Genomic DNA, 25,146 nt, shown 5'->3' with positions numbered 1-25,146 from the left:
TCAACAAGATCCCAGACTCCATTAGATGTCATAGAATTAATATCTCTCTTCTTCTGTTTAACCGATAGGGAGTTCGGTCGAACATGTAGCTCATGCTGAGCCACGTTCGGAGAAATGCAAGACAATTCGTGCGTCGACCAGGTGAACACGTTATAGTTTCATCTGAGGTAGGCGACCAGCTCTGCTTTTTTCTTGCTTTCTAGATCGGCGGCGATAAAGGTTATCTCCTTTGATCGGTTTGGATGGATCTAGACCTCCTCCTTCTCATCGTAGACCAGAGCGGGAGGATTCACCCTGATAGCGCTTACTTCCAAGCACAGTATCTTCTGGGTGGCTCGTGCTTTTGTTCTGACCATGTTGACGTATCAACACCGGACGGCCAACTAATCGCCTCTGACCTCGCCCACCTTGTCCCCCACAAGAAACTTGATCTTCTAGCAGAAAGTGAATACCATCGCTCGGAACTCATTCTGCGCTGGTCAGCTTAGAATGATGTTGTAGGCTGACGACACATCCACCACAATGACATTGGTCGTCCGTGTCCTCTTCAGCGGCTCTTCCCCAAGCGAGACAGCCAGGCGCAGTTGGCCGATCGACAACACTTCATTGTCGGTGAACCCATAGAGTGGAGTCGTCATGGGCAGTAAATAACCTTGGTCGATTTGCAGCTGATCGAACGCTTTCTTGAATATAATGTTCACCGAGTTTCTTGTGTTAACAAAGGTACGGTGAATAACATAATTACCGCTCGGATAATCAGGCGCCATCATGGGGGATTTGTACTCCCTCTAAATCCTTCAGGTTGAAGTTGATCTCAGGTCCTTCAGTCTTCTCCTTACTGTAGCCAACCGCATGAATTTCAAGCTGCCGAGAGTGCAACTTCCTCACTCGATTGGAATCACTGTCGGTCGGCCCTCCGACGATCATTCCTATCTTGCCCCGAGCAGCGTTGCTCCTATTTTCTTCCTCTTGAGCTGAGGATCATCTCCATTCGGCCCACTCCCAAACAGGACTTGGATTGTTCTGTTGTTGAGATTAGTTGTGGCATGGTTCAACCATTGTCCTTTCGTATTCCCTTCTCCCAGCTGATCGACGCCTTTGTCTACGATCGAGCGACGGTGATTGACGATACTGACTTCTTGGGGCCAGTCTGCTAGCCAGGTAGTAGTCCCGGTATTATGAGTTGTCGACTGATGAAAGGAGCAAAACATCGACGTCCATATTTTTCCCCTGGAGGCTTTTGGGCGTCCAACCCCCACGTGCTGCACAGCATGTGTCCTATGCTCGTGTTGTGGTTGAGCTTCTCCCGATCGGGGTCCTCTAGGAGGCCGATGGCGCTCGATTAACGCTGCTCGGATACCGTCGCTGGTTCGGTGGTTGCCTTTTTTTTCTTAGCTGCTCGGGCTTCTTCTACACTGATGTATTCATTGGCCCTTTTTTGTAGATGGCCAAAGTTCTTTAGCGGCTTCCGAATGAGGGACCGGAAGAATTCTCCTTCAATGAGCCCCTGAGTGAAAGCGTTCACCAATACATCCGAGGAGATCATCAGGATGTTCATCGCCACCTGATTGAAGCGTTGGATATATGCCCTTAAGGCCTCTCAGGGCCCTTGCTTCAGTGAGAGTAGATTCACGCTCGTTTTCTGATGGCAGCGACTGCTAGCAAAGTGATGCAGGAAGACCGCTCGGAAGTCTTTGAAGTCATAAATCGAGCCACTCGATAAACATTTGAACCAGCGTTATGCCGATCTAGATAACATGGTAAGGAAGACTCGATATTTTACCTCGTCCGTGTATTGGTGCAGCGTGGACACGTTATCAAACTTGGCCAAATAGTCATCGGGGTTGGTCGCTCCATCATATTCCCCAATCATCGGTGGGGTGTAATGTTACGGTAGGGGGTCATTTAGAATCCCCTCCGAAAACTGTTAATTGACCTGCTTGGGTAAATTATCCACTTTGGATGCCTTTCTTTTCCTTGTATCTTGAGTGGGTGCCTTATCCGAGGAAGATTCCCGGTCTCTATCCGCTCAACCCCTCTCTTCTGCTGGGATCCATAACAGCACTTGGCGTAAGGGGACCGACGCATGAGGTGCTTCCTCATAGGTGTCGATCGACCTCTTGTTCAGGTCCCAAATGGAAAGTTGTTCCGCTTGGTCTCCTCGCTCAACCTGGCAGCTTGCCACGGAAGTTGCAGGCTCCTGTGTTTGCCGATTGGCCAGCGCCTGTTTTTGCTATTGCTCCAATATCTTCGTCACTCGAGCATCTATTAGTGCGTCGAGATCCTCTTGCGTCAGTGTCACTGTCGTGGGTGTTGGATCGAGAAGCGCTAGAAGGGGGGTAAATAGCGCTCGCGGCTTTCACTCTTTTCGGAATCGTAAAACACGAGTAATAATGCAGCGGAAATAGTAAAACGCACAAACACACAGTAGACATGAGAGGTTACTTCGTTCGGAGCCTATCTCGACTCCTACTCGAAGGCCCGTGGTCGTTGACCGCTTTCGGTGGGCAACAACTATAGTTCGTAAAAACTATTACAAACTAAGTAGAATTTAAAGCAGTAAAAATAACAGTTATACCGACAACAAAAGACTAAATCTGAAGCTCCGGGTTATCGACGTCTAGTTGAGGCTTTGTCGGAACGTCTCATTAGCAGCAGTTTGCAGAATGATTGCTTGTGCGAAGTTATATTGAGCTGCTGGTCGAGACCCTCTTATAAAGGGTGTTCAAGGCGCCTTAAAAGCCATCCAAGGCCCCTCCATGTTGGCCGAGTCACACGCTGAGATAAGGGTTGAATTGGTCGAATCTTATCAGGTTCAAGGCGCCTTCTTTGCTCTCCAAGGCGCCTTCATCCAACAGTCCAAGGCACCTTGAGCTTCCTTCAAGGTGCCTCCAAGCCTGCTTCTCAGCTAGCTCATCTTTTGCACCCGAGGCGCCTCCAAGCTCCATGGAGGTACCTCGGACACTGTTTATCCGAGGCTTAACCTTGTTCTTTCGTACCTGCAAGACATGTTAGATCCAAAACACAAACATATCCTGCAAAACAAAAGTTAGCACATATAATATCGTAAATATGAAGTTTGACAGTCATCGGACTGTCCGGGTCTGACTTCGGATTTCCAACCGGAAACCCTAGGTCGACTCGACGCCTACTGTTCACTCTACGGGGAACGCGCCCTCACCTACTCCACTCAGGAGATTTACCTGATTCCAGTGCGATCCTCCAGATCGACTGGACTTTTGCTCGACACTCAATGCTTCCGGACTTTCTGCTGGACTTCCGCTTCTCGGCTGGTCCAGTCTTTCACCTGGTTCGCGACACTAGGACTTTCCACCTAGGGTTACCCCCCCCCCCCCTAGGACTTTTGCCTGAAGCACTCGACCCGCCAAGACTTTCCGCATAGGGTTACCACCCCCTATGACCTAGGGTTACCGCCCCCTAGGGTTTTCCCTTTGTCTAACCGCAGCTAGGACTTTTCTCCACCTAGGGTTACCAGCCCCTAGGACCTAGGGTTACCACCCCCTAGGACCTAGGGTTACCACCCCCTAGGGTTTTCACCTGTCTAACCGCAGTTAGGACTTTCCTGAAATACTCATTCAACATGTTAGATCACCACACACCTTAACTTTGAATCCTTTGTCATTATCAAAACTTAGGTTCGATCGTCGGATACTCCCGCACCAACAATGGGTCATCCAGCGTCTTCCATCTTCTTGTTCGGATGCAGGCTACGTTCCCATAGTCAGCGCCAAAATGATCCTGTCAGAAGGCATGAAGCTGGAAAGCCGGGGAGGTGGTAGTTCCATTAACTAGATGAAGACCTCACTCCTCTCTGCAAAATAAAACCAAACCAGGGAAGGGATCTCTGCCGTTGGCCCTCCGACGCTCAAGTCAGAAAAAGAATAAGAAATAGTGGAAGAGGAAATCAAGATAACGGAAAAGATTACTCTTTCCCTTTTTTTATACCTATCGTACTCTTTTATACCTGTCTTGGCGACCCTTCATATGCCCTTGTTTAATGAGATTAACTGTAGGAAGAAGGCGTCTTTATCTTGGCTTCTCCTTATTCAATGATAGATGGAGTGTTTTCTTTTGTCTTCTCTTCCTCTTATAATTATCTGTTTTATCGATTATTATGTGTACAAATGCCAACGTCATACCTCGAGCCGGACGGGTGGCCTACACGGTTCAGGTTCTTGGCTCGCTCGGCTGACTCTCCTGTCGGCCGGGCTGACCCGACACTGGTATACTCAAATGGCTGATCGGACCGTGATTCCTCTGATCGGCTGATATAACCACTTCCCGCTCGAGTGAGGCAGAGCCTTGCTTAAGGTTAGGTGTTGACCACCTTGACTTTGATCTACATTGTGGCAATTGACTCATGCCAGGTAGGCTCCTCCTTATCGCCGCATCATAGTCAATGTCCAACCATCCCAAATGAAGGAGAACTCTTTCCTTCTAGACTTTATAGTTATCACCCTTAAGTTTGGAGATATCACAATGCATATTAGAGAAATTTGAAGATTGTGCTGCATAAATTAAATAATGCCTATTAAAAAATTGACGAAAATATCATATTTATCAATGTAAATCGTGTTTAGAGAAAAAAAAGTTAATGACATAAAAAATTACGTGTGGGCTAAAGTTTTAATTCAATTAGAGTTTTCTATAACTTTATAATGAAACTATCTAATTATATTTTTCTTTGACTCTTGTGGGTAAATCAAGAAAATATAATTTGACATTTCATTCTAGTTAATCATATAAATATAACATAGATCCTTGTGGGGTAAAATTTGTTATGTTTATATAATTAATTATAATTTATGTCCATTATATGATCCTAATCCATATAATGTATAATTTTAAATAATTTAGGATGTTGTGGCTAAACCTCAATTATTTAAAATTATATCGTTGACCCTTTTTTTAATATTTATATATTAATTATTTAGTAACACAATCAACACTTTTCAAGAGTGCTCCCAGGAAGATTGGTAAGGCAAGACCTCTTTAAAAATCAGCCTCCTTAGACAAAGCAATATTACCAAGTTGACTAGTGGCTCAGGCATTAGCTTAAGGCGAGAGCATCAACCAGCCTAATTTATGAATAACTATCTTGGATCATGTCTTTTTATGTCACCTTATAATTACTATTTAAATTTTATTATTCAAATAATGAATCTTTATTAGCTAAAATTTTCTACTTAATTTGTATGTAAAATTTTCAAATGTAACATCAAATTATGTGTAACAAGAAAATATATCACATGTAAATTTATGCTAAGAAAATCAATATTCAAAATTTTAGAAGGATATTTTTTTTAATTTTAAATTTTATAGATGCAAATCATTCATAATCATTCATATATTACATGTAAATTTATTCCAAAAAATAATATTCATAATTTCAGAATAATAATTTTTCTAAATTTTAAATTATATATATATATATATAATATTAATCAGAATTTCGTAAATGCAAATTTTTTAAAATTTTAAATTAGAATTTTTTTTTAAATCTAAATTTGTACATTCAAATTTTCTAAATTCTAAATTTTGATTTTTTTTAAAAAAAAATCTGAAATTATAAATTTTCATTAAAAAAAAATTACTTATTGATAATTATACGAAGACGAAAGTAAAAATTATTCTGATACCCGCTGTTAGGACCAAAAGAATTAAGATATCTTTATAATAGTATGATATTGTCTATTTTAGGGTTGAATCCTCATGATTTTATTTTTGGGATCTACCAAAAAGATCTCATACTAATGGAGATATAAGTCTATTTTAGGGTTGAACCCTCATGATTTTATTTTTGGGATCTACCAAAAAGATCTCATACTAATGGAGATATAAGTCTATGATCATTTCTATGTGTTTTCAATGTGGAACTTTGCTTATAACCATTACAACCCAATAATCATCCCTCAAGCGAAGGACCACCCCTTCAAGCCTATCCGTTTGATGTCATCTGATCCTCGACCCCCCAAGACTTTCCTACCCATCGGTCCAATCGACCTACTAGGACTTCCTTGCCTAGCCGCAAGTAGGACTTCTTTGCTTAATGTCTAGTTATCTTGATTTAGACATGAGAGTCACCACTTCCTTCATTAGAGGTCAATATTCTATCTGCATGGCTCAATTGGACCATAGCTCTTGTACACAGTTGACGGTTAGTCCTTTTGACAATCCGGACTCTAATACCAACTGTTAGAAATAATAGATCATGCTTGTTTCTAAATAAATATGATAACTAAATGTGGAAAAATAAATCAATTGTTATCTCCAGTCATTGATATTTGAAGAACGCTTGATCACCCATTTTGATGTTTAATGCTTTAGAGCCTTCTAAGTACTCCAAATCTCTTCTATAGTTGTGTTGTTATTCTTGAAAGATGTGTATATTTAATTACCCTAAAGATCATTATTTATAGAGATTCATTATCATCATTGAGTCAATCCTTAATATTATGATAAATTATGATGAAATAATCATACTATATTAAAAGATATGATAAAATAAGTATATCATATTAAAAAAAATATGATATTCATATTAAGGTAAAATTTTAATTAATTATATGCATTTGAATCTTAGACCTCTTTATTAAGATAATATGTACCACTTAATAAGAAAATATTTATAATCAAAATAAAATATTTTCAATATTAGTGGGATAATTTAGCTGTCTAGATGGGTACTAAACGAGTTGAAATAATCCCTAAAATCAGAAAGTAAAGATATTTGGGAAGCACCAAACTTTAATCAACTCATCAACATGCTAAAGAGAAAAAAGATATGCTTTGTTGATCGCTACACAAACCAGTTTGGAATCTCAGTAATTGAACAGGGGTCACAATTTTGGGACCAAAATCACGGACTCAACTTGCTTTTAATTCCCCCCATCTTTCTTTGTCCTCTTTGTAAACAGGAACACGGATGGACTCCATTGAGTTAATACCTAACAAATATCTTCTCAAAAGGTCTAAAACATGCATGTGAAGTGGTGTCCCTCCATTGAATGAATTAGACATGTATCAATCAATAACAAGAACATCTCATTTTGGTCAAAGGATTATTAAATTTTGTTAAAAGTATATTAAATAATGTGTCAATTGAAATAATGATTTTTAAAAAAAAACATTTATTTATTAGTTTCTAGGGACAGCTCATCGAAATATTTTTCTCGTTGTTACAGATGGCAAGTCGATATCGTGATGACTTGTACTCCGGTGGGGTCATTTAGCCGACTAGCCGACTAGAGATTTCGATTTAATGAACTCTTTCCGAGAACTAACTAACTTATTGGCAACTAAAGGAATCTCGCGACTGGAATATTCCAATAATTAGTATTTAGCAGAGATAAGAACAAACAAACGCTTCCTTTCGTTTGGATTACTTCTTCCGCATTCTTTTTATCTGCGGCCTTACACCTGTCCACGTGTGAACGGCGCCCGCGTAATTAAAGAGTATTGGACACGTTTCAAAACTACTGCGCCAACCAAGACAACGCAACTCTCGAAGCCATGCATGCTCGCATAGAAAGTCAGGTGTCGATGACAAATCAGTGCACGTGTTCGACCTTTATCAGCTATTTGTTTACTTTTTTTCTATGTATTTAATAAATTAGATCATTTTTTTATTTTTTATTTTAGAATATTATTCTCGCAGCCATTTGTGTGCTGCCACGCCTGCTACTCCTTCTCCGTCGTCGTCCTTATCCAACCGCATCCGGAGCCACTGCTTTCTCACCCGAGCCACGTCCGGAACACGCTACGTGTCGAGCGACCAGCGGGACAGACGAGGACCGCACCGCGACAAAAAGAGTGACGTAAGCAGTGACAGAATCCGCCCGCCGCAATCCGCGCGAAATGCTTTGTCGGCCGGTAGATACTGACCACGTGTCCAGCCGCCCGCCCACCCTTCTCGAAGCTGCGGATGGTCCACCACCATGTGGCTTTATTCGCTCCCCCGCCGTCTATTTATGCCGGTCGCCTCTTGCTTTCCTAAGTTTTAAAGCTTCTCTCATCTGCACAGTGAGAGGGGATAAGGGAGGAGCGCGTGCGGTCGTGATTTCAAGCAGAGTGAAGATGAACGGCGGGGATCTGCAGTTGCCCCCCGGGTTCCGTTTCCACCCCACCGACGAGGAGCTCGTCGTGCACTACCTCTGCCAGAAGTGCGCCGGCCGGCCGATCGCAGTCCCCATCATCACCGAGCTCGACCTTTACAAATTTAACCCATGGCAACTTCCCGGTACATATATAATTAATTAATTTTAACGGACCGATTTGTTATTGTTTTGATTGTGCTGATCGAATCGAACTGGGAGGATATTGCAGAGATGGCGTTGTACGGGGAAAAAGAGTGGTATTTTTTCTCGCCCAGAGACCGGAAATACCCGAACGGATCGAGGCCGAACAGGGCGGCGGCGTCTGGTTACTGGAAGGCGACCGGTGCGGATAAGCCGGTGGGATCGCCGAAGCCGGTGGCCATCAAGAAGGCGCTCGTGTTCTACACCGGCAAGGCGCCCAAGGGCGATAAAACCAACTGGATCATGCACGAGTACCGGCTCGCCGACGTCGACCGGAGCGCCCGAAAGAAGAACTCCCTTAGGGTACATAAATTACGGATTCGTTACTGTAATTTTGTGTCTTAATTATGATACGACAGGAAATAATTAAGTTTTCCATTTGCAGTTGGACGATTGGGTATTGTGCCGAATCTACAACAAGAAGGGCAGTAGCGCCGCATCGGACCAGAAGACGTCGAAGCCGGCGGGTCCGCAGATCGTCCGTCCGGGTCCAGCGTTTAGCCCGGAGGACCAGAAGCCCGTCCTCATGGTGCCGCCGGCTCCGGCGGTCAGGCAGCACGTGCCGGCGGCAGAGCTGGTGTACAGCTTCGCGCCGTCGGCCGACTCTATGCCGAGGCTCCATGCCGACTCCAGCTGCTCGGAGCACGTGCTGTCGCCGGAGAAGCTGGCGTGCGAGCGGGAGGTGCAGAGCCAGCCACGCTGGCGGCCCAGCGACTGGGACCGGGCGCTCGGCTTCTCGACCGCCCCCAACTCGCTCTTCAACCAGGTCGAACCGGGTCTATTTCCCTCGACCGGGACGAGCGATCCCTTCCAGGACATCCTCGTCTACTTGGGCAAGCCCTTTTGAAGATGCGGCAGACGAGCTACGAACTGAGTCCACTCACCGAGTTGCATTTTGAACCGTTGGTTTCGGGACAGTTGCCGAATCGGACGGCTGATGATGCCGCCGCAGAGAGAGACCGAGTCGACTCCGGTCTTGTGGAATCGGACCGTGAGTGCATATATAGATTGATTATTTAAGGATGGGTATGTCAGCTTAGTAAACATTATAGCCAGCACCATTCTTTGAAGTACCATAGATAGGTTGGTATAGTATCAATTCATACGTATTTTCATGTACTTTACAGTATTTTAAAAATTAAAACAGATTATGGATAATTAAGGAGAAATGTAATGAATATATTTGAATGAAGAAGAGACATTAATGTTATTCGACAGTGTTTGATTATTGTAACACTTTGGAGAACTTCCAAAGGTACAATCAAGAGAATTTTCGTTGTGCCAAGGTATTCCAAACTAGATTATGCATGGAACCACAATATCGCTTAATTGAAGGCAAAAATATCTAAATCAATAATACGCATCTCACTTCCTGCCCGTTTAAGAGCCATACGCTTGAAAGCAAACAGTCCACAAGTTATATCATTCGCCTTCCAAAATAACCTAACAAAGCCAGAGCACCAAAGTGATGAGCACATCACTTCACAGTCTCCACCCAAAAAATCTCAATGCTTGCGTTACAGCATAAACTCTTTTCATATCCTCTTTGAGATAAGTGATGAGCAAATCATATCACTTCACCCAATCTGCGCATCTGTATGCTTGCATTCATACAGAAACTCTTTTCAAATCATCCGTGAGATCATCTATGCTAACAACTTCTGGTTCCTCCCTCTCGGATGATACTGATGATGAAAGATCATGAAGCTGTGACTGGAGTTGAGAAATCTGTTTCTGTATCTTTTCTCCGCTGTCTGGTAGTCTTGCCACCAGTGCCTACAATCCCAATATACCAAATAAATCAGCCTGACATAGACAGAAGACCCTAATTAACTAGGTTGCAAGTCGACATTTTTACTTTATTTCCTAGGGTTTGCGAGAGGCGTTGGATCTTCAACTGTATCACTTCCGGGCTGTCTTCTGAAGTACTTGCTTGGAATTTTGGAGCATATGTACGAGAAATGAATTTGTCATCTTTGGGGTTGAAGGCATACTCAGCCCTGTAACGAAGAGAAGTTCAGTGTTTGTATATCCGGGATTAAGAAATGGCCTAGTAGTTCAGATGCATACCCATTTGAAGAGCCAAATTGTGAGTTTCTTATGATCCTATTCTTCATTTTACTGCAAAAGATAATTAAATGAGTACACTCAAACTTGATGCGAGTATATATCTTCCAAAAGAAAACAATGTAATGCAATTATGCATATCTATTTCTTCCAATGATAAAGGAAAATCTAATACAAACTTGCCAACAAATCTGCACAGGATAGAGTGATTATATATCAATAGTCAGGGAAGGAAAAAAAAATACACATAATTTTCGCACTTCATGCCACCATCCATTATACATATTGCATTGAAGAAAAATGCCATGAAAGACAACATAATCAAAGATTCCATTTTTTTTTCCAAATGTGGAACAAAAGAATATCGTTTAGATGTGCATTTTAAAATGTGATTTCATCCTAAAAATAGTTAATAAGCCAACTCCAAGCATAGTAACTAGGGCCGCCCGGCCATCCATTGACCTCAAGCATATCACTGGAAAGGCTCAAGGAATGTCACTAGTATTCAAGTACGCAATTAATTTCACATAAAAAATGATGATCCACCTTGGTAAGCACAAACCTAAGGTTGTCAAAAGAGGTGATGGGAACCATAGAAAATACAGGATGAGTTCATACAAGCATAGCCCAAGAAATAGGCATAGTAATCCCTAAACTGGAGAAAAGGATCGTGCATTCAATACAAGCTACCAATACAGGAGGTAAGGCGAACACCAACCTTTCTGCTTCATTGGTACCAGGAACAAGAGGCACAACAGCAGTCTTAGAGAATAACAAACTATGATGGCTAACACCAGCAATACCTAGTGTGTGTAGAAAGTCGATATGCTTTACCAAATACTCCTCCCTGAGGAAAAACATTAAAAAAGGACAACAATCAAATTGATATTCCTTCCTTGCATTCGGAACTAAATTTTCAGAAGTGATTATTTATGTAAGGATTATAGGTTAATGATACTACAACTACAAGCCATGTGTCTCAATCATCTCGAGTGACCAAGATTAGCTTAAGATACTATGGACAATGTTGTTTACAAAAAACCATTCTGCTGAATAGTGAAACAATAAGAAACAATTATGACATTACATGTTTTGTTGTCGTCCATGCTCCTCTTGTAGTTGTTGCTGAGTAAGTGAAACATCAAATCCTTGTTCTGGGAGACTGAAAAGCTCGCTTATATCCTAAATTCCCAAGCAATATTTATCAGCATATTGTTTTTTAAGGTATAAGTAAAATCTAAACATGCATCAAATCATTTGAAACTACTTTAGATGTACCTTTTGGCTGAAATAACGAGTCTGTTCTTTGTGCTCTGTAGCAGTTTTAAATAAGCCACCCTTGAAGACCTGGAAGGATTTAGCAACTTATGTAACATAATCAATCATGGATGGTACTACCACAACTTAGATAGCACCAACGAGCATTAGGCATTAGAAAATATGCAGTTTGCTCAACCATTTGGAATGCTATCGTATGTTATGGAAGATAAAAGAGTAAATCAACGAAAATAATTTCATATTCACATTCAAAGGTCTAACCTGCATTTTGTATATCTTCTCTTCAATTGTCCCACAAGTCATCAATCTATAGACAAGGACGTCATTTTTTTGACCTATTCTATATGCACGGTCCACACTTTGATTATCTGTACTGCAAAAGTGAACAAATAGCAATTTAACTTATAATGTCTCAAGGTATCCTCATAAAACCAAACCAACAAGTTCAAACAAAAGCTGCTTTCTCTTAGCCCGTTAAGATCAGAAACAGGGAAGGATTATCTTCCATTGGCAAAACTATTTTTTATACAAATAATTTGTGGCCGAGAAATTTTATATCTTATTTGTTATATTTGCATTTATATTTCATTTTATCTTGCCAGATTACAGATCTTCTTCAACCTAAAAGATCTTTCAAACGATTTCTTTTGCCGATGATTATTTCCAAGGTTAACACAAAATGAGAGAAAAGAACTGAAGAAAAAGAGTGAAACAAGATAATAAATAGAACCAAAATGTATACTATAACAAATCAATATCATATTGGTGAAACAAGATTATATCAATATATAAGGGAAAAAATATAAACTTGATCAAGAACTAACCTTTAGTATAATTATTGTAATAAAAAATGGTGTTTGGCCTAACTATATGTAGTTGGTTGCAAGAATCTTATCCATCCATTGAGCTCAATGCAAGGCAATATCACTAGTAACATTCAAATTAGTAAAAAAAAATTATTATATTGACCAATGTGTGTCACCCTCTATCCCTTATACTTTTCACCCTAATATATTTAACTCTTTTAACTATAAATTTGTTGGCCATCTTTGAACTTGTCCATACCGTCTCAAACTATTTGCTCTCATTTCATTAATTAGTAGAACTACGCTTAATTGTTACGGTGGATGTGCGGACATTCGAAGATGGCCAAAATATGAAATAGAACATTAGAGAAAGTCGAAGTTGCAGAAACTCCGAGAGGCGCAATTAAGTTGGTATGAACATATGCTTAGAAATGTTTCAATTAAGCGATATAAAACTATAAAAAATACACACATTAAATGAGGAAGATCAAAGAAGACTTGGTTAGTTAACCAACAATAAAACAAGATATAATTTATTTAAATATAAATAATGATATAATAGGGGATAAAGCCCAACAGGAATAGGAGGATCCATAAAGTCGACCTCACTTAATGGGATAAGACTTGATTGTCATTGTTGTTGTACACTTAATTGCTTTCAAATGCTTGTAACACTACACATCTCTGTAAGGATTTTCATCTATGTTATATTAATGAATAATAGAATTGAGACACCTATAACTCATACTACCAATATTACATGTTCATCTATCTTACTATTCCATCAAATCTTTTCTTTCTACTTTAACATCTTATATATTCAATTTTCATTCTACTTATCTTACATATCTTAAAACCTTTGTTTCTAAAATTTTTCTCCGCGATTAAGCTTTAAATTCAATCTAATTAAACTCTCATTGATTAACATAATACCATCTACAAATACCATACAACAAGAAAGTTTATCTTAATATGATTGTTCAGAACATCTACTAGTAATGCAGCAAGATAGGGCAATATAACTGTAGAAAAATCATTGGACCCACTAACTCCTAGTAGTTGTAACAGTAGTAACCACATTATCATACATATTTTTTTATCACATTGAATATATGCTCCACTGAAAAAAGAAACTATACTAATTTGTTTAATACTTTACAAATAATATAATTAAGGAAAAATGTAGACTAAACATATGTAATATTTTAGTAATAAATGAGTTGATAAAAAATATGATTATTAACATATAGAAGAAAAAAGTCCCATATATTAATATTCCAGTAACCTTGGATTCCATGCTGGATCAACTACAATGACACGATCTGCTTTTGTTAGTGTAAGACCAAGGCCTCCAACTTGCGAAGTTAGTAAAAATATTGGAGCTCCGTAACCTTCTTGAAATTCCTGAAAAAATGAATTTACTAGACTCATTTTCAGGGGCAAATCCAATAAGAATTGCACATGTAAATATCAAGACTAATCAACCTTGACTAATTTCTCCCTCTCAGTAATTTTTGTTGTGCCATCAATTCTTAAGAACTCGTAGCCCTCACGGGTAATAGCTTCCTGCGTAGAATAAAAGCAACTAGTCAACCCTATGAAAAAATACAAGATCTAAAGAAAATTATTTGGAAGGATTCATGCTAGATTTGGAGATATGTACATTTTCTATTCTTTAATATTCTCATTCACTCTGATTACATTAGAGATTATGCCATGTGACACTGAACTACAAAACCTGACCATGAATTATCATGGCCAATTTGGATTTGAACCATCTGGGTGATGCATCACTTGACAGGCTGCAAATCTAATTAACACAATATCCATACAACCGAATACAAAAATGTTGTTAAGTGATGGTGGCAAAGTGCTGCATATCTAATTAACACAATATCATACAGCCGAATACAAAAAAAGTTGCTAAGTGATGGTGGCAAAGTCTTTAGGGTTTCTTCAAAGAACTATGGATTTTCAGTCTAGCAAGATTTTGTTCTTCAGAATTTACATAAGCCACATGCTTTAAATTGAAGTGTTTTAGTTATCTTAGGCCCAATGCCTCAATTTGTAAAGTTGAACAAGAAGAGCCATAAACCACACTAGTTAGAAGAACAAAATCATGAAAATAAATTAGCGTAAGTAAATGTGATCTTCATTGGTAAATCAGTGGACCATCTGTTGAAAAGTACAAGGTTTTGGAACAAGTTATGAGCCTTTTGATAAGGCCTCAAAGTAAGAAGTCCACAAAAATCACTTCCAATATTAGTAATATATACTCAATTAAGTTGAGAAAGCCCACATGTTAGGTGTTGGGTGTCCTTTATCTGCCTGCTCATAAATGACAACATTATTAAAAATATAAGTATAAGCCAACCTATGATTGACAAGATTATTAAAAATTTAAGTATAAGCCAACCTATGAATGACAAGATTATTAAAAATATGAATATAAGCCTACACATAAAAGACAAGATAATTAAAAATATAAATATAAGCCTGCCAATAAATGACAAGATTATTGAAAATACAAAGATAAAATTTGCTCTCTTCCATAATAACGTATGTCTTTTCCAACCCCCCAAAAAAAAACTCTGGCTTTTGCAGAAGCAGTTGGTTGGTAAAAACAAGAACAAAGAAACATCCTTCATTGCTAAAGTAAGTCGATTGACCATTTGTCCAAAATGTTTCAGCTTTTGGAATAAGTTGTCAGCCAATCAATTTTAGCATCACCTTGACCATCTATCCCAAAATTTCAAAACAATCTTGATTGTTGAGATTAATTGGCCGATACAATAAAATTAATTACTATGTCAGTAATATATACTCAATTATACTAAGCTAATCTACATATTAAGTTCCAGTCTAGTTTTTTGGTCCGCTTGTCTACACATTGCAAGAATTGTTAAGAATATAAAAATACAGACTGATCTCTGTTTAAAACACCTGAAGCTTTTATAAAAGTAGTCAGTTGGTCAATTTTAGCATTGCATGTGTCAATAATATAGCAATCTTGTTTCAATGGTTAATAATGGCCCAAAATATTAAACTATAAATCAACACTAATTGCCAAGCTTTTCTAATTGACATAAGGAACACTAAAACTATTCTGAAGTCTTGATGCATCCTGGAAACACATTTTTAGAATTCACACAAATTTTAAGTAATTCTTTTCCACATTACTACAATGATCCTTGGCTTTGTCATTAGATAATTAAAACCAGGCTAATTGTACTGGAGTATTTTCAATAGAAATTTTCGTTGGGTATATTATAAACTTAAAAAAAGTCTCCAAATACGTCAAACTTGTGAATTAACCATAAAAGTATCCAGTACTCACTGCATTGAAATATGCTATTTTTATCTGTACTTACCAATATATTAAGATGATTTTGCATTGTTCATTCTAGAATTCTACTTTACATGTCCTTTTAGCTAATAAGGTAATACAGCTTATAACTACCATAAACCTAAAACTATCAAAATCAACTCAATGTATAGTAATCAAATTGTATGCCATGGTAAAAAGAAAAGTGCAATAAAAATCTAGGTTTGCATCTTAAATGTGATATGTATTAAAAGTTTAAACCTAGCACAGTTTCTCATCATCAAAAAATAGTATTAAAAATCTATATCAAGTCACTATAAAATTGGATTTTATTCATAAACCAAAGTTCTTAATGGTCCAGAAAATCTAATCAATAAGGCTCCACAAATTTGACTTTCAACAAGTTTTAAATAAAGCTAGATACAAGTTGCACAATTTTAAAATGGCATCTGACTGAAAAAATAAATAAATAAATAAAAATAAAAAATTATATGAGAGCCAGAGGTTATTCAATAAACAAAACCTGAATTATATTCAGCATTTTACGGGTTTGAGAAAAGATGAGTACTATATGTCCCTCTTCAATCAAATTTTCCTGAAAAATAAGAAAAAAATATACAACTTTACAATAGCATTCCCTATGATTCAGAACACAAGCAAATTGGCAATATTCTAACCAGTAAAGACATTATGAAAGCTATCTTGCATGAGATGTTATGATCCAGTTGTAGCAAGCTATCTTGACCAGTCATATTTGCCAAGTTCATTGCCATAGTTTCAACCATGCCCAGTTCTTCACGGTTCAACATTGAATCCATCCCTTCAAGTACACCTTCTGCAGCTCTCTTTGTCAAAATTAATGGATGATCACAAATCTTCTTCAGAATCTGGTTCCACATTTGGCAAAATATAGTTAGATGAATCTTTAGAAATATATGTTTGTTTCTTTCATACATATTTTATCCCCTAATTAACTTAATTTCAATTGATTAATATGCACAAAGAAACAAACCACAACAAAAAACATAGATATTTTCATACTTTAGAAAATTGCCTTTCTTTGATGCCCATTCATCCAGATTTGCTAAAAGTGACATTGTTTCTCTGTGTTTAGCTCATAAAGCTTCAGAGAGATTTGTTAAAGTGCATGTCTACTAACTTGGTGCTCTTGAATAAAACTGTAAACACTAGTGGAAGGAATTTTTGAAAGCACACAATCATGGATACCGAATGGTTTTATTACTAAAATATGACAGTTCATAGAGGGTCCACCATTGAAACACCTTTGGTCAACTGGATACCGAATGGTTTTATTACTCATTATATTTGTTATGACTAAGCGGTCTTTACATTTACTACAACTAAGCATTGTTGAGCCATACCAGTCAAACCGAATAATAAAATCCATATTAGGATAAAGACTCAAACCTTGACCAGTACTAACAAGTGAGTATCCAGACAAGTTACTAGTTGACATATTGAATGATAGTTTCCTTTTGTGGAAATATCCAAGTAGATTATGCTTCACATATGATCAAGGTAGGATACCTAACTTAACACTGTTCCTTTTTTGATCTCTTTCTTCTAAGAAAACATAACCTTAGAGAAAGACTATAAACAAATCTAACTCTGTTTTTATCAGTCAAATTGGGAGCTAAATTCACCCTCTACAAAATGGGGTTAGTCACAATTCAGTTTCAAGAGCTGAACTAGCTAAGAATTTTCTTTTTCCAGAATGGACATGCAAATTTGCCATGCTAAACCAACTATAATAAATCAATTGAATAAACAAACAACAGTCTCCATATTACTGTCAAAGCAGCCAAGGGTGATCCCTCCATTGAAGCATGAACTAGCTCACTCTTCAAAAAAGCTTCATAAAGTTGTCTCTGCATTGATAAAAACAATTTCATTTGCCTTAAAGTGAAATAGGCTAAGTGCACTCCAATAACACTTGCATTGCATGGAGAAAAATGAGAGAAGTACCTGGCAAGTAGTTAATTTTAACCAGACAATCATCTCACACTTTTTCGAGAGTTTAGGATTTTTAGTCTCATCATCTTCAACAAATACTTCACTTTTCAAACGACGCAAGAAGTATGGCTTTATTCGTTCTCTTAGTTCCTATAAAATGATTAATTACATAATTCACACACAACATCCTAAACAAGAAAAACATGTCCTCAAGAATCACAATAAAGCTAGGTCATAGATGATTTACTTTGAGTATTGTATTTATACAAAAAATTACATAATAACATTAGATTTGGCAGTAATTCATTAGATTAAAATACAATGCACATATTAGTTGGCTGGTAAATTAATTACTGAATGCTCTCAACGATCATTAACAAAGTTTCAAACAGATTACATAAATATAATAGTCATTTCCAACTAAAAGAAATACCTTAGCAACAGTTGAGCCTATATATTTGTCCCTGTCAGAGGCATATTTATCATTTCCACGGAGGATAGGATTCTCATATTTTAGCTTGAACCTACATAAATGGAAAACAAGAAAGTGATCCAAATTCCCAAAATGGTGCAAGAATAAATTGGTAAGTAGTAGAAATTGATTACATATCCTTGTCACCCAATAGATCTGGGCAGCAAAAGTTGAATAAAGCCCACAATTCCTAATCAAAGAAAAATTTTACTATTAATAATTCTTTCATTCCAAATAGAAAACTGTGAAGAAGATTTCAAGAGAAAATGAACCTATGGAATAAAACATAAATAATTACCTTTAGATTGTTTTGAATTGGGGTGCCACTTATTATAATACGATGAGCACATGGTATATCAGAAATGCTTTTTGATCTTTGTGTCTTAGGATTCTTTATGATATGTCCCTCATCAAGCACAGTGTAATCCCATAAATTGTCTTCCTCACATCCCTCCCCATCAGCAAACCAATCGGCTCTTAAAGCTTTTGAGTTATTTCGAACAATGTCATATGTTGTCAGAAGAACACCACCTTCCTAAAAAGCAGTCATTAAATACAAATGGGGGATCTTATGACAGCATTGTGTACAACCTAGGTACCGATATTCTTATATGATTACTTATCTGTGCTACGAGAAAAAATATACGTCTACATAAAACTGTTGGAAATATAAACATATTAACAAGTTCATACAGAGAAAACAATAAAAAATCATTTCTCAGGGAATAGAGGCAATGTAAACACCTTAAGCACATGTTCAAGTTCATACTGGCGAAGCTTTGCATTAGGTCCAGAATAGCTGCATCCAAAAAAGGATGATAAATAAGAAAATATCTTAGCATTGCGTATGAGACTAAAGATATGTAGCAATATAGAGTTTCTCACTCTTTAATTTTCTCACTAAGACCGACAACATCTAATTCCTTCATCCAGTGACCAAGAAGTGTCTTTGGAGCAACAACCAACACCCTCTTAATCAAGCGAGATTGAAATAGACCAGCCAAGAAAGCAGAAACCTGAACAATGCTCCATATCACAATTTAAACATTTCAAAAGGCTCAAAAAGGTAAAATAATATATGGCCTCAATGCTAAATTTCTCGTGCATTTTATCCCAAAAAAAGGTGGATAAAATCAGTCATTGAAGCCTTTGTCTTATTAAAAGTCACAATATTATGCAATTTTGCAACTATATAAAATCACAGTTGTTATTGAAAATAGAAATCAGCTTGAACAAACATATTATTCAGATAAGGATAGTGTTGCAAGAAAAAAAAAATGTGGTAATTCTAGGCTTTTGGAACATTGAGTTATTGTTCATTATCGCAATAGATATGTCGGAATATGAATTTTCTGTCACAAAGTGACTTATTTGAGGCCTATGGTGAAGAGGAACAATTAGCTTTCAATTGCCTTAAATTCAAGCAAAGATCAGATAGATACTCTCAGGCTTAAAGCCTTAAAAACATTAAAGACATTAGGGAAAAAAGTTTGGTTAGGAAAAGTTCCTAAGAATTCAAGGTTTATGCATAAGTAATATATTGCACCTGAAGTCAGTTAGTCCTTATTTGAGATTGAACATCTTTTACTTAATTTTATATACAAATTGTATAAATCCTAGTTATAATCTGATCTCTAGCAATAAAAATTGACTAATAATTTCCCTATTACTCTGCATAATAAAGAATCTTTGTTTCTGCTTATTCAAATCATTGGTAGTAGTGGGAAAAAATTGATTCTGGATAAACCTTTTGAACTAAATCATTTTCAAAGTTAAGATCTTTAAAGGAACAATTTTGTCAGGCAAATTAATAAGAATTCAGCTTAACTAATAGCCATCGCCTATACATGAAAATTACTGAATGAATCAAGTTTGAGTAAATCTAGTTAAGAACAACATAGAACAAAAAGACTTCCAACTATGAAGGCAACAAAGGATTTAATGCATTATCTCCGAGCAAAAAACACTTTATCTTATAAAAAAAATTGTACCAAATTGATCCAGGGATGGAAATAGGATACCGTGAATGTCTTGCAAAGATAAGTGAAGATCGGGTGATTTACCTGCATAGTCTTCCCGAGCCCCATATCATCCCCTAGAATGCCTCCTGTGTCACCACAATGAAGTGCCCACAACCATTTCAAACCATCCCGCTGATGTGGGTATAACATCTTGAAAATCATGTATGGAAGCACGAATTTCCTGGATTTACTGCTGCCATTGCCAAGCATGGTGAAGTCATCCCTACTTTCATCTTCCTCCTGACTGCTGATATTCGTCGCTTCCTCAGTAGCCCAGCCATCATCCGATTCCATATGGATCTCTATGCCCTTTGATTTTTCGTACTTGTCACTTCCTAACACTACACAATCCTCCTCTTCCTCGTCTCCCACCACATCATCGTCGACAGAGAACACACTCACCGTTTTCTCTTTTATCTCTCCTTCCTTCTTAATCTCCACCCTCTTGTCGTCAGGACTGGAATGAACCGTGGGAGAAGACAACGAGGAAGCGGCGCTCTCGTACTCCAAATTCATCTCCGGGCGCGCCGGAACCGCCCTCGACTTCGGAGGTGGCTTCTCGACACTGAGATCATCCATCCGTGCGGTGAGATCGTCGAGGATGTCGCGAATGCTCTCGCCGCCGCCACATTCGCCCTCCTCCTCTGGAGGCGATCCCAGCCGTTTCTCATCGTCGCTCTCCGCGTCCGCGGAGGAGAGCTTGCAGAGACGACGGCGGCCCTCTATCTTGACCTTGCGAACCCTAACCTCTGATGAAGACCAATACCAAAAACTTCAGTCACGGGGAGAAGATGGTAAGATCGAGTTCGATGGTTACACACCTGAACGAGGTTTAGGGTTGCGAGAGCGGGAGAGCGAATCGAGAAGACGCGCATTGCGCTCGTTGAGGCTCAGGGGCTTCCTCTCCTCCTCCGTCATTACGATGAAAAAAAAAGGGAGTTTTCTGCTTTGCCCTCTCTGGGGAGGATCGATTCCGCAGTGTTTAGCTTCGAAGGGAACGTTGCGATTTTAAAGAAGAGGAGAAGAAGGTAACGGCGACACTGCTGTCCCGCTTATACCCCTATTCCATTCAAAGTTGAAACTTCAAAAAGCCACGCCATCGCATGTTCTTGTGCGTATTCAAATTTTAAAAAATTAAAATTGATATTTAATTCTTGTTTTATCTCTAAGTTTTATTTATTTATTTATTAAAAGAAAAAATACTATGAACAAAATTTGATAATTTACCAAAAGATATTTTTTAAATTTATCAAAAGAAAGACTTTTTTTTTTATAATGATGTTCCTATTCTATCCTCTTACAAATTTAATTAATTTTTTTTTCTTTCTAGTAGTATCTTCTCTTTCCTTCTTCTTTTATATCTTCTTTTTATTTTTTTTTCAATTTTTTTCTTTTATAAGAGATCAAACCTACATTAGACCTAATATCTCTCCATATTAGATCTAATGTGGGCTTGATATGAAGAGATATCAAGCCTAATAATAGAGGAAAAAATAAAAAATAAAAGAGATTTAGATTTTTCAACACATGATCCACTACTAGAAATGTCAAAAATAATAATGGAGAGCATATTTAGACTCCTTGTAATTTTAGAAATCTACAGGACCTGAAATGATTGCAATATGAGGTCTCTAAGTCGATCAGTGGATTTTGATCGAAAACTCACTGATGGACCTAGAGAGCTCTGATTGCACCCATTTTAGTTTCTATGGATTTCTAAAATTACAAGGAGTCCAAATATGCTCTCCATTATTATTTTTGAGATTCCTAGAGATGGACCAAAGATTTTGAAAAACCTAAATCTGTCCTTTTTTTTTCTTTTTTTTTTTTTGCTATTAGACCTGATATGAAGAGATATCAGGCCCACGTTGGATCTGATATCTCTTCATATCAGGTCCAATGTGGGCCTGATATCTCCCCATATCAGGTCCAACGTGGACTTGATATGGAAGATATCAGGCCTAATAAGAAAAAAAAAAGAGATATTTAGATTTTTCAAAACCTCTGGTCCACCATTAGGAATGCCGAAAATAATAATGAAGAACATATTTGAACTCCTTACAATTTTAGAAATCCACATGAACTAAAATGGGTGCAATCGGAGCTCTCTAGATCCATTAGTGGGTTTCGATCAAACCCCACTAATGGACCTAGAGAGCTCCGATTGTACTTATTTCAGTTTCTGTGGATTTCTAATATTGCAAAGAGTTAAAATATACTATCTATTATTTATTTCAACTTCTAAAAGATGTTAAAATATAATAAGAAATAATCAGCAAAACAATCCCTATACATTTTAGGGTTTTCAAAACGATCCACCACTAGGAATGTAAAAAATAACAATGGAGAGCATATTTGAACTCCTTGCAAAATTAGAAATCCACAAAAACTAAAATGCGTGCAATCGGAACTCTTTAGGTCTAAATCTCTCTTCTTTTTTTTTTTCTTTTTTCTTTTGTTATTAGACCTGATATGAAGAGATATCATGCCTAAATCTCTCTTTCTTTCTTTATTTTTTTTTTATTTTTTTGTTATTAGACCTGATATCTCTTATATCAGGCCTAATCTATATCAGACCCATGTTGGACCTGATATGGAGAGATATCAGGTCCACATTGGGCTTCATATAAAGAGATATCAGACCCAAAAAAAAACGATAGATTTAGGGGTTTCAAAACCTCTGGTCCACCACTAAGAATGTCAAAAATAATAATAGAGAACATATTTGGACTTCTTATAATTTTAAAAATCCACAGGAACTGAAATGGGTGTAATCGGAACTTTCTAGATCCATCAATGAATTCCGATCAAAATCCACTGATCGACTTAGAGATCTCATATTGTAATCATTTCAGATCCTATAGATTTTTAAAATTGCAAGGAGTCTAAATATGCTCTCCATTATTATTTTTGACATTTCTAGTAATGAACCAAAGGTGTTGAAAAATCTAAATCTCTCCTTTTTTTTTTTATTTCTTTCCCTATTATTACACCTGATATCTTTCTGTATCAGGCCCAATATAGAAAATAAAAATAAAAAGGAAAAAAATCTGATATGGAGAGATATCAAGGTCAACATGAATTTGACCTCTTATAACATGTTTGAAAAAAAATTGAAAAAATAAAGAAAAATAAAGAGAAGATAAAAAAACAAAGAAGGAAAAAAAAGATACATTCTTAAAAAAGAGAAAAGGAGAAATGAAAATAAAAAATCAATTAAATTTATCAGAGTAGAATAGGAAGATCTCTTTAAAAAATGTACTTTTGATAAATGCTAAAGTAGTACGTTTTTTTTTTATAAATTCAAAAATCTAAATAAAATAAGTAAATTACCAAACAAAATTAGGAGATCACAAAGATCAACTAATTACACAATAAAAAAAAACAGTGTTAAAAAAAAAAAAAAAAAAAAAACCTTTACAAGTCCTCATTGACGCAGAGGAAGATTTCGCCTCGCTTACCAGCCCCACAAATTTTCAACTTTAGGTCGATCTGCCAAGCAAATCCATGAGAAACGTAAGGTAAACGGGGAAACCCTAATTTTGAGGTCAAATTTTCGAATTTGAAGCCGTGACCGGGAAGCGAACCTGTTTTTCATCGACGGCGAGCGTAGCGATCAGTTCCTTGACGAGCAGGAAAAGAGGGCACCGACATGGTCGCCGATTGCGGCATCCTTGACGAGCGCCCAAGTGAGGAATTCTCGGCTCTGTGTGTCGGTCCCACTCCTAACGCCGACCAAAATCGGCTTCCCCTTTCCTCCCCCGCCACCGTCACCGTCACCTCTTCTCTTATCTTGCGCAAAGGTTTCATCTTGCTTGCCTCTTTCCTACGTAGCTTCTTCTCTGGTCATGTCGAACGTCCATGTCTTCTGCGAAGTGCGATCTCCTCCTCCTCCTCTCCGCCGGTGACCTGGAGCTCCAACTCGCAAAATTCTCATTTTTTCTATTAAATTTATTATTATTTAAATAAATAAACTATTAAAAGACGATAATAAATCTCTCCCACCGACTCACTCGCGTTAACTTGTCGATCATCTATTGGTCGAGTGAAAGTTCAGATTTTAACGCATACGTTTTGTCACGTCAAAAAGATGATTACGCTCGTAGTTGGTAAATTAAAGGACCAATTTATAATTAACTGTCAGTAATACTTTAAAGTTGGAGGAGTTTTCTTTTTTTTTTAAAAATCCAACCGGAATTGACCTGCCACGCACCAACCGGAGCGAATCTTTTTGTCCGTAAGGTATAATTTCTTCGTACTTTCTTCCGTAATTTGTAAGTTAAATCGTGATTGAAATTTGATTAAAATTAATTATAATTTTTTAAAAATTTATTTTTTCATTTAAAATTAGAATTTGAGTCAAGATAAACGATGAGATACAATCCGTCTATTGTGGCCTTGTGGGCGACGATCCAACTATCAGTCTTAACTAAACTATAATTTAAATATAAAAATAATTTATAAGAGATCATAGTCAATTTTAATTAAATTTTAATCATGATTCAATATAAAAAAATCAAAGAAAAAGACCAATATTACAGATACACATCCTTGGACCACATCTTACACATTATCATCCATAAAGCGTCAATTATAGATCTCTTTCCCATTGTGTTAATTAGCTTTTCATTCAAATTATATGTGTTAATAATTATTTTCCTTCCTGAAATAAAGCTATAATTATGAAATAATAATTATTTTTGAATAAAAAGATAAGGGAGAAATAGTGATTATTTTGATTTAAAATTTACGAAAATACATTTATAAAAAATCGTCAGGGAATGAAACGCGCCGATAGCTATGCTAAGGAGAAAGGGACTAATCGTGCATAAAAAATTAATTATCACGTGCAGTGGTTACTAACGTAACGTAGCTGAGTGGAATT

The 25,146-nt window shown here is 37.3% G+C and overlaps 2 protein-coding genes across 2 annotated transcripts; one reads left to right on the top strand and one right to left on the bottom strand.

The window, feature by feature from the left end:
* Window positions 1-8,016: 8,016 nt before the first annotated feature.
* LOC122053072 (NAC domain-containing protein 48-like) lies at window positions 8,017-9,528 on the top strand. The gene is made up of 3 exons (XM_042614946.1): window positions 8,017-8,260; window positions 8,347-8,621; window positions 8,704-9,528. The coding sequence occupies exons 1-3, from the start codon at window positions 8,098-8,100 to the stop codon at window positions 9,163-9,165; spliced, it is 900 nt and encodes a 299-aa protein (XP_042470880.1). The 5' UTR covers window positions 8,017-8,097; the 3' UTR covers window positions 9,166-9,528.
* Window positions 9,529-9,619: 91 nt separating this feature from the next.
* On the bottom strand, window positions 9,620-24,202 carry LOC122053071 (SNF2 domain-containing protein ENL1-like). The gene is made up of 22 exons (XM_042614945.1): window positions 23,849-24,202; window positions 23,677-23,753; window positions 21,083-21,321; window positions 20,304-21,010; window positions 19,126-19,256; window positions 18,985-19,039; window positions 18,539-18,775; window positions 18,375-18,430; window positions 18,202-18,292; window positions 17,781-17,918; window positions 17,606-17,683; window positions 16,472-16,681; window positions 16,318-16,389; window positions 13,955-14,035; window positions 13,755-13,873; window positions 11,925-12,036; window positions 11,664-11,732; window positions 11,473-11,567; window positions 11,104-11,232; window positions 10,389-10,439; window positions 10,177-10,318; window positions 9,620-10,094 (listed from the first exon to the last, which is right to left on the bottom strand). The coding sequence occupies exons 3-22, from the start codon at window positions 21,177-21,179 to the stop codon at window positions 9,927-9,929; spliced, it is 2,838 nt and encodes a 945-aa protein (XP_042470879.1). The 5' UTR covers window positions 21,180-21,321; window positions 23,677-23,753; window positions 23,849-24,202; the 3' UTR covers window positions 9,620-9,926.
* Between the last annotated feature and the right edge of the window lie 944 nt (window positions 24,203-25,146).

This window comes from Zingiber officinale, chromosome 3A (assembly GCF_018446385.1).
Source record: "Zingiber officinale cultivar Zhangliang chromosome 3A, Zo_v1.1, whole genome shotgun sequence".
Classification (NCBI taxonomy): domain Eukaryota; kingdom Viridiplantae; phylum Streptophyta; class Magnoliopsida; order Zingiberales; family Zingiberaceae; genus Zingiber; species Zingiber officinale.
The sequence above is the reverse complement of the archived record's forward strand: the minus strand, read 5'-3'. Positions and strand labels throughout refer to the sequence as shown.